This window comes from Condylura cristata, unplaced genomic scaffold (assembly GCF_000260355.1).
Source record: "Condylura cristata isolate star-nosed mole 26May11 unplaced genomic scaffold, ConCri1.0 scaffold00032, whole genome shotgun sequence".
NCBI classification, from domain to species: domain Eukaryota; kingdom Metazoa; phylum Chordata; class Mammalia; order Eulipotyphla; family Talpidae; genus Condylura; species Condylura cristata.
Genome location: NW_004567133.1, coordinates 9795185 through 9805450, shown reverse-complemented (window position 1 = coordinate 9805450; position 10266 = coordinate 9795185). Strand labels below are relative to the sequence as shown.

Sequence of the window (10266 nt, the reverse complement as noted above, 5' to 3'; positions counted from 1 at the left end):
TTGAGAACTTATTTCAACGAGTAGTTTGAATAGAAGAAAATAATTTAAGTAGGACAGTCCTTGGGACCATTTCTCTGTCTTTCCAGAGAGAAGTTATGCCAGTGATGGGGGGTAGCTCCCTACCCCTTCCCTGTATAGTGAATAGAGGGAGTTCAAATTTGGCACCCCCAGAGGTGGGCTGAACTAAGCCGCAGTAGTGCTTAAATTTCTTGCACTATAAGTCATGGATGTGGGCTCAGAAAAATGCCAGGAAGCAATTAAGGTATGTCCTTATTCACACCCCCACCCCCAGACCAGAGCCTGCCTGAGAGGATGATCCTTAATTACGGCTTTCACCCTAAAGAATGGAAAAAGCAATCTGTACACTCCATCTGACCTTAAAAGATAGAAACAAGACGCTCACTTCAACCACTTTATTTATAAATCTAATTAGTGATTTAACATCACGATTCTTTTCTTGCTCAGGTGATGAATGAAACCCAGTGTTGCCACGATGCCTGCTAACGCAAACACAGGAGCCATGGTTTTAAAAGCAACATATCTATTAGTTCCATGCTCTTTGGTGTCCACAAGGTCTAGGAAGAAATCAGACATTCTTACGATCATATCTAAATTATAAGTATAAATTGAAGGCTCCCCAGGGAAATGAAATTAAGCCTCAGAAAACTCATCCAGGAAGCTTACACCAGGGCATACTTACCCCTTGAGCCACCTCCTCCTCTTTCTGCTTCATTCCCACCACTAGTCCCACTCCCATTTGCCTTTACTAATCAAAATAATAACCAGTGGCTTGACATCTGGAAGGACCTTGGACTTCCAGCCTGTTTAACACAACATTCTGGAGCTAATAGTTACTCAACCTCGGTTTGTGATTTCCTGCAGGTCAGTAGTTACCTTAATTTCAAATTCTAGACCTAAGGATAAGACCAGTAGCTCTCCTGCCTGCCTGTGACTTTGTAAGCACCTCTCTATTTTTCTTAATAAATCTGTCCTTTTAAGATGCAAATAATAATAATAATAATAATTCAAAAAAATAAATGAAGACCCTCTGGCATGGGGAGATGTGATGTTAACAGAATATGACCTGGTACAGACAAGCTTGGCAGTAGCAAGGCACATAAGCCTCTGACCTACTAGTCCTGCTACTATAAACATAGAAGTTTCACGGGTAGTTGGCATTCAAATTTCACATTAGTGACAAAACTAAACGCAACCTGCATGTCCATGAATGAGCTGAGAGAATGGAATCCCATTTAGCTGTTAGCAGTGAGGACAGTTTCAGGTCAGACAAGATGGCTAAGCCAAAATAGAAGCAAAAGAACATATAATCCCACATTTTGGCTTAGCACAATGTGCCTATACATAACTCAGTCTTTTACAATCAAGAACTTGAGTCCAGGAAGAAGTGCAGGCTTTAAATCCATACCTCTTGATGAAGAGTCATCTGACAACAGGAGGATGGGTCCCGGGAGACTTACTAGCATTTTTTCTTCAGTGACCTCTTTGGCTGGAGGTAGATGGAATTTGTGTCCGACTTCTGGAAGCATAGCAGTATAAAAGGTGTTGATGGAATTCTCTGAGCAGATCTCCATGAACATCCTGCTCATCTATGTACTTTTCCCTACCTTGGCAGGAGAGGTCATCTCCCTTACTACACAAACAGGATAAACTCTTAAAGAATAACCAAAGGTTAAGTGGTTAAGTTCTGAATCTACCTAGATTTGGGGAATAGTATTTTTTTAGAATCAGGTCTACAGGAGTTCAAACAACAGTCCATTTGCAAAGATGGACTTGTCCACAGGACTTATAAAGAACCTGTCCGTTGCAATCTTGTAGGTAAGAAATCTGGGATAAGAAGGCTTCATGGTGAAGAACGAGGTACTCAGCTCTAAAGTGTTCAATGTTACAAGAAGCTTGCTTTGAGTAAGACTCTTGGTAACAGGACTTACCTCGTCTGCGCCTAGTTGACCCTGGGCAAGTCACGTAACACAGAGGGGAGTCAGTAGAGAATTGACCACAGACTAAGGCACTGCAGTGGAAATAGACCTGGGGACAGGAGAATAGTTAAGTAGAACCAATGAACTCATGTTCACCTGTCCCAAATAACTTGTTCACTACTTACCATGTTAGAGACCCTTTGGATATGTGATACAAAGGTAAAGGTCTTCACATCAAACCTCTGGTAGTGATTAGGATTGGTCACAGAGGAGCCAACTGGATGGAAGGTGGTTTTGTATTTGCCCAGATTATATACACAGCTAGGAGACACACAGAAAAGTCTAATTCAATATTTGCTCAAATTCAGTCATCTATAATACCTTCAAGAATATTGCTCTACCTTCTACTTCACCTTTGTTCTATTTAAGGTACCTCCTTCTAAGTTGGCCTACTCAATGGCCTAGTCAGGGCACTTGTGAGCTGGTGTTCTTCAAAAGTCTACAGGGATTTTATTCTCTTGACCTGAGCAAAATTTGGTGGATTAACTGACTGCCTTTTCTGTAGAGAATACCTACCCATCCATAATAATATTCCACTGGGGGAGAGAGGCTGGGTCCTTAGTGGGTGATGTCCAACAGTTATCTAAGACCAGCTTCATGTCAGGATCAGTCCTATTTAGGATTTTCACTTCCATGTAAATTGGTTGGTGGGGGTGTTTCACCACAGGGTACTCCTCATCCCCAAAAGGTTGCAGGTAGGACTTATCTGAAATGGAATAGGAGTCTCTTCCATGCCATGGTAGTTGATGGTTGTTAGAGTAGCTTAAGCACTGCTACTCCATCAGTTGGCACCAACAGAAAGTTCATTATAGGGAAGAATTCCTTGAGAATAAGTGGTTGCCCCAGTTAGAATGTCTCACCTGGGTAGGACTTCAGGCTCAAGACAAGTGAACCTAGTTTCATTGAAGCCTTTGGAGGTGGAAGATGCATGGCATTGGTTTTCAAAAGCCTGTTATCCTTACTGTAAGAGCACTTCACTGTCATTCTGTAAGTGTAGGTGAAAGGAAGAGTGGTGGTAGAAAGAGTCTGAGATTAGAAAACTCTGAATTCAATCTGGAGCTTGAAATGTCAAGTTGTCATTGTATCACACCTGAACTCACTGTCTTTGGAAATTCTCCTGGGAGAATTATCTGTCCAGTGAGCACGGATTTCATTTTCATAGATGATCTCATCACCCTGAAACTTGAAAGACACATTAGAGGAAGTGATTAACCAGTTGTCTCAAAGGTAAATCTTAACCTATTGTTATCGGAAGGTGCTTACTTTATATCTTGTTCCACAGCCATGAAGGGGTATGTGAAATCGCACCAGTCCCTGAGGTGGAGATTTGAAGGTTGGTCGGCAGGATGAGTTTCCCACTCTAAGAGTATTCAAGTTGAGAGTGTGTTTGGCTTGGGAGTTATTGACCTCAACATCCATAAACCCATCCAGAGTACACAGCTTGCCTGTAACTAGATAATGGTGAAAGTTTAGAGCTCTACCCACCATGTGAGAATATCATCTACTAACCTGGAAGTATGATGGAGAAAGTTTAGACTTTTCAGCAGGAGGCACCTAATTTTGTCTTAAGTCTTTGGGAAGATTCTTTGGCAGTTTGAATCATGGGGGGAGACTGTCAGTACCTAGAATACCTAGAACAGCTATTGTGCTCTGTTTGAATAGAAGGACTTTATAGCCAAAGGAAGAGGGATCAGGAGACATGGGAAGAAACCATGTGGGACAAGAGGCCAGGAGAGGCCCTCAAAAGGCCTAGCATGAGATAAGGGTCAAAGTTAAGTACTACAGCTTAATGTGAAGAGAGGCTTGTGTCTTTATATCCCTTCTTTTAAGGTTCACAAATCCAGAGTGGTTTGGGGAGGGAGGAAGTCAAGGCAGGAACTTTTCCTATTTGGCCTGAGCCACACGGATTGAAGAGTGACAAAGAGAGGGAAGAGGCAACCATGAATAACAAGAAATGCCCACTCCATATTCCTGCAGCAACATTGCCACTGTTTGGAGAAGGCTTTTCAAAATTTCATGGTCCTCATTAGGAATTTGAAAAAAATCTTACTTAAATGGTAGGTTCAGGCCACCAATAAATATGTTCAAGGAACTTACCCATGAGATCATTATAGGGAGATCTAGCTACATTCTTCCTACTGGTTCTGTCATAGACCCAGTAGAAATAAACCAAGAGTCTAACCAGTAGAACTAAACCAAGTGAACTATTCACTTTCTAATGCACAAGAAGGGCTAAGATAGAAATAAAGGATGTAGGAAAGTTTTTAGGAAAGTCTTTACCTATAGAAATTGATGACTCACAGTCACACTCAGGATATATCACCATGGCTGCTGGTGCCAATGTAAAGGAGAAGATCAGCTTAAGTGAGGGCAGGTAAAACTGGTGGGACAGGCATTTTTCAGGGAACTGAAATTGGAAGAAAATTGTCAGTAAGCACAAACCAGACATGAGGCTACTCTGGGTGTACCTGGCATTGCAGTTAAGATGAGCCTAATTGGGACCCTTTCATTTGGATCAAGTTGTTCCGCTTTTAAAACGACAACTTGAAACAACTTGAAAGCTGTTTGCATAACTGCTGAGAAGAGCTTTGGAAAAATTTTAATGCAGAGGTTAAAGAGGTGTGATGTTTGAAGGCAAATTTCAATTACTTGAGAGTTTTTATAAAATGATCAAGAGAGGCCTTCCCAAATTTTGAGTCTTGTATATCGACAATTAGAATTTAGAATTCAGTTCTGTCAGGATCACCCAAAAGAACATGCTTCAAGCCAGGCTTCCAGAGGGCTAAGTTGATCATGGAACATACTTTGGTTTTGAGAAGAGTTTTCCTGAAATGCAACCTCAAGCCATTGTTTTCTTCTACATCAATCCCATTTTCATGCAACTGGCTCATGGAAAAGATTTCATTGTAAAAGCTCAAGGCTTTTAACTTCCCAGGAAACTCTGGTATGGTGAGAGTCATGTGAGTGGAATTACAGGTCACAGGATCTAGAAGGAATAACAAACAGTATGCCCATCATCTTCTCCTGATTCAGCCCTCAGAACCATGTCCCCAGCTGCTGAAGCTGCCACTGCCAAGGAACTTACCTACCACACAAATCATGTTTGAGGTGAAAGTCGTCGTCTGCCCATGATATTTATGACTAAGCTTCAGAGGCATCATGTAGAGATGACTGTGGTCTTGCTGTTGGGGGAAGAAGTTTTAAAGACATTTGCTTACTTGAATCTCTAACAACACTTAAAGTAGTTCAGGGCAAGCACATACTCAAGTATTGGACATTGTTTTGATCCAAACAGAATTTGAGGCCTTTTGCCTACTGATGACATGTTGTTAACATCCGGCAAGCTGGTGTTATCAGTGTTATCACCTATAGCCCTCTCCTTTCTAGGTAGATGTGGTTACAAGCTATTCTTCATGGAGAGTGAAGGTCAAGACTTAGTAGTTTGTGTATACTCAAAGTGTTAACAGAACAGTTCCTGCTGAAACGATTGACACTTGAGCACTTTGAACAGCAATAGTCCCCAAAGTACTTTTGGTGTATGAACTCATAGAATGTAGTGTCTTGATAGGATCGTAATTGTTAGCCCCATGCCTTCCGCACATCACAACAAAACACCTTAATTCCTAAGTTTCTTAGCAGTAGCCCAGCTTTCTTTTACATCATAGATTCAGGTCTGTGGGGCCAAGGAAGAACACATTGAAGTAAGAACCATGATCTATTTCGTTCACTATTTTAGTCATCAGTCCAGTGCATGGCATACACTGGGCATGGAGGTATCTGTTGAATGGATTGCATTCTCAATCTGAACACATGCTTGGGATTATGTCTGGATTTAGAATCGTGATCTTGTTGGAATAACATATGTCATGAATGAACTCTACCCACTGTTTTATGGACTCCACCCCTACCACCATGCCAAAGATACCCCAGGCCCAGAGGACTACAAATCCATGATTCTATGGATCTGTCATGATTCTTGATTTCTTGAGAGAAGGATTGTTGGGAACTAAGAGTGGAGTGAAGCAGCTTTACTTGGTATAAAACCAAAGTCATGGAGGCCTGGATGGGCTCTTGGTTTGCCTGCCTTTAGCATGCACCTCGGGTCCCAGCTAAGACAGTGTTACCAGTAGGAATGACCAATTAACAACGCTCTCTCTTCCTCCCTCTCTCTCGGTGCATACACATGTTTCCTCTCCCTCTGTGCCCCCCCCTTTTTATTTCCTTTGTAAATAAACCTCTTATCAACCTTTCTCTGCTTGCCTGCCCTTGGATCTTGTTTTGAGTTTTTTATTTAAGCCCCTGGGTGAAGACTCACACCCAGGCCACCCCGTTTCCCTTTGGGGTTGTCTAGTAACTGTCTGTGCTAAAGGAGAGAAGACTTCACACTTACCGTATACTCCTTTAGCCCTGTGGCATTGAATGATGATTGGATTATCAACTTGTCCGTATCAAACAGAATATTATATCCTTGCGTCATGGCCTCTGAAATGGTCATACTTAAGTTGGGACTAAGGTACATGGTCCAGCCCCGCTGAGCCAGGAGTCCCTAAAATCAAGAGTTTCATGTAGAGGGATGGTGCTCACCTTGACCTCAAGGCCATTGTCTGTTTAAAAATGAATAAGGCTTGACAATATGTCTCCTTTAATACAGAATTAAAGGTTGCTTAGCTCTGTAACTTTAAAATATAATTCTCAGGGCCCTCCCTGGTGGCATAACAGGTTAGGGTATAGCACCGCAAGCTGGCCATGGCCACTTCAGTGCAAGTTCAATCCCTGCCCCGCAAGTGACCCACAGGACACTGCAGACCTCTCCTGACCTGCCTGCTGCTCCCCTCATCAGTGTACTTCATCCATCTGCCTGTTCTGTTCCCACTGTCTCTGCTGAATCCTCTCACCACCCCTGCACCACCCCTGCGCAAGGCAAAACCACAAAGTGCTTTATGCATAAGTAATAAATAAGTCTTTAAATAATAATAATAATTCTCATACCGGAGTTTCATCAGCCACGTTAGGAAAAACTTTCAGGGAAAACTGGAAGAAAAGTGAAATCAGTATGTAAGATTTTGATTAGCAGGAGAAATTTTCTGATATTCTAGAAGACATAGTTCTTACACCAAGAGGCCTGTCTGTGGGGTAGTAGGAAAGACAGAGGACATGATATGTCCTCAGACATCAATTCACCTCTTTGAGATTCTGATAAACAAATAGCAATTGGAAGATTTAAGCTGTTTTCCAGTTTTCAGTTGAAACACTAGTTCTGTATACAGCTTTTTGTTATAGTCACAGAAATCAAGCATTGGGTAACTGGGAAGCTCCTCATCAGGTAATAAAGTGAATACTTTTAGTGTTCAGTTATAGATACAAGCCGCATTAAGACTATAAACTCCACCAGGAACTGATTGCCTCCAGAGCTCATTTACCGTGTCCTAGCTCCTGGCATAGAGCCTAGCACATGATATGTATTCAGTTTGTCAAGAGATCACTAATGTGACTACAGCTACCAATAAATCCTTTCCATTGTCAGGCTTGATGTGCTAAGCATTGTGGAGATCCCAGGTCAATTTGGGGGCCACCTCTGAGATGTTACCATCCCCCATTTCAGGCTTGGCAGAAAGGCCCAACATGGCTAACCAACATGGTTAAGAAATCAGTCCAAAACCAGAAGGCAAATAAGCAGTGAAGACAGGATTGAAATCCTCAGTCTGGTAGGGCCTTGCTCCCCCATGTCACCTCTGCAGTGACCATATGAGAAGCAGCAGGCTCGCTGCACTCACAGACATGTGGTCCTTCGTGCAGTTTGTAGCTCCTGCAGGATCCTTGGTTTCTGCTCCTTGTATGTCCGGGCAGGTGAAATGATAAATGATACCCTCTTTTAAAGTAGTATTACTTTCAGCGAATCTGAGGATCATATGGTGCTGGGAATGCTGTATGCAAAAGACATAAGGAGAGCAGTTAAGGGCAGGTACCACAGTGGGAAAGGTGATTCCAGAATACCTCTGACCCAGTCAAGTTTGAAGTTACTAGCACCATAGGTTTTAGAAATTTCATCCTTTCTACACCAGCAAACACTCTAGTTAGACTTTTCAGATACCCCAGGAAAGATTCATATGTTGGCAAAAAAAAGTTACCTTGAACTTCAGGGATTGGAGTTCAGTTTTTATCTTGCATCATTTTACATCTTGCCTCTATCTGAGTGTTATGGTCCTGAGTGGCTTGGGGCCTCAATCCAAGTCATTCAAAAGACCGTTGGACACCTGTGTATCAGCCATCGTGCTGGGTAATAGGCAGAGCCATTTCCTATTTCCTGTCACTTACGGGGCTCATAGCCTAAAGTAGGGGAGGTCAGCCAACGTTTTCTGTTATGTAGTAGGAGATGCTTTAGATTTGTGTGGGCCATATGTAGTTTGTAGTAGGTATTACTGAATGCTTTTTTTTTTTTTTAAAGATTTATTTATTTGTGCATACAGAACTGGGGTACTGACCAGAGGCTCAGGGGCGGTGAGAGGATTCACCAGAGACAGAGTGGGGAGCAGAACAGGCAGATCGACGAAGTACACTGCTGAGGGGAGCAGCGGGCGGGTCAGGAGAGGTCTGCCACGCCATGTGGTCACCTCCGGGGCAGGCGGGAATCGAACTCATGCGGAAGCGGCTCTAGATTCTCAGTGCTGTGCTTTAACCCGCTGCGCCACCAGGAAGGGCCCATTACTGAATGCTTTTTAAGAAGACAAACCATTCTTAGCTCAACCACCATGGATGTCAGGCACACATCCCATGGGCTGCACTGGCCCACCCACAGGTTGTGGATTGCAGAGCCCTGATTTAAAGGAATGCAATGCTAAGCTCCCTAAAGCTGGGAAGGGTTATCTCAACTTATCTCAACAAGGCAAATTTACTGGAGTTCTTCACTAAAAGCACATGCTTACTTCATAGGGCAATCACAGAGGAAGGACCTCAGTAAACCAGAGGTCCAAGTTGAGGGTCAAGGGCAAAATTACTGGAGTTCTTCACTAAAAGCACATGCTTACTTCATAGGGCAATCACAGAGGAAGGACCTCAGTAAACCAGAGGTCCAAGTTGAGGGTCAAGGGCACCAAGTTCAGACAGTAAGCACTTTGCTCTATAATCAGATTAAGTGTGCTGTCAAAGATGCATGCATGCCTCTGGGAAACACCCATGACCACGTCACCAACTCAACGAGTTTCCCAAGTGGATCTCTGAGCACTATTGCTTAAGGAATTCTACTTGCTTTTATGGCACCTAATAATCTGACTGGGCGTGACTGTTGCTTGGCAATAGAGAAAACTCAATTTCTCAGCTGCTGCTTGCCTCCCAACACCTGTTTTTACTGCATGAAAGTTCTCTACTTGTCAGGATTAAAATATCCTCCCATATCATAGAGAAGTTACAGATCAAACAGCTCATGTTTGAACATTTGTTGTGTCTAGGTGCTGTGTTAAGGCCTTCAGCCCCATTGTATCTTTCATCTGTATGTCTGCTAGAGAGGATGGCATAATCCCCAATTTTCCAATGAGCAAACAGAAGCTTTGAAAGCTTAGCTGACTTGCCCAAGATCACATAGTGGTAGGTCCAGTACAAACTCTCAACTCTAGAGTTTCTCAACCTCAGTATTGGCATTTCTGTCCTGATAATTTTGTGGGGTTGAGGGGCTCTGTCCAATTAGACAATGTTGTAGGATGCCTGACTTACAGCCAGCAGATGCAAATGTCCCTGGGCAGACAATTCACTCCTAGTTAAGAAGCACTGCTCTCTTCCAATGCCTATTCCTTAACTACTAGGTTACTAGTAACGACTGGGTTACTATTTCCAAAATCATTCCTTAAAGCAATTACTTACCTCTGTCTTTGTACAAGTCTCATAGGGAGCTATCAGAGTAGATCTTTTTACGTTCAGGACATATGTGCAGATCGACATTTCATTACCAGAGGGATCTACAGAAGCCAGAGCAGTTTAGACAGGACGTGGCCTAGAAGTACATTCCAGTTACAGATCTCATCCAAAGTCCAACACACATCCAACCAACACTGCCAAGCCATTCTAAGGTCCTTCGATCACTTTCCGTTTATCAACCCAACTAGATTATATGACTCAAGCTTTGAAAGAAACTGATTGACAGCTGTTTCCCAGGGGTTCCAAGACAAGGCAGGTCTAAGAAAGGACAAGGTCTTCCACTCTTGTTGGCATCATGCAGACTGGGGTCGCACCCCCTCTCCCCCCACCATGCCATCATGACACGATTTATATGCCAGTT

General features: G+C 42.9%; 1 protein-coding gene across 1 annotated transcript; it reads right to left on the bottom strand.

The window, feature by feature from the left end:
* Nucleotides 1-429: 429 nt before the first annotated feature.
* ZP2 (zona pellucida glycoprotein 2 (sperm receptor)) lies at nt 430-9929 on the bottom strand. The gene is made up of 14 exons (XM_012731649.1): nt 9852-9929; nt 7772-7921; nt 6388-6543; nt 5083-5179; nt 4802-4983; nt 4278-4404; nt 3261-3448; nt 3088-3179; nt 2858-2982; nt 2514-2703; nt 2123-2258; nt 1950-2046; nt 1427-1507; nt 430-575 (listed from the first exon to the last, which is right to left on the bottom strand). Exons 1-14 carry the CDS (start codon nt 9927-9929, stop codon nt 430-432), a joined length of 1845 nt encoding a protein of 614 aa, XP_012587103.1.
* Between the last annotated feature and the right edge of the window lie 337 nt (nt 9930-10266).

Excerpts from the sequence above, each read along its gene's own strand:
- ZP2 (XM_012731649.1), bottom strand. The coding sequence starts at position 9,929 with ATGTCGATCTGCACATATGTCCTGAACGTAAAAAGATCTACTCTGATA. Across the intron at positions 6,544-7,771 it reads GCACGAAGGACCACATGTCT|GGACTCCTGGCTCAGCGGGG; the intron begins GTGAGTGCAGCG and ends TCTTGATTTTAG. Across the intron at positions 2,047-2,122 it reads TCCAAAGGGTCTCTAACATG|GTCTATTTCCACTGCAGTGC; the intron begins GTAAGTAGTGAA and ends TCCTGTCCCCAG.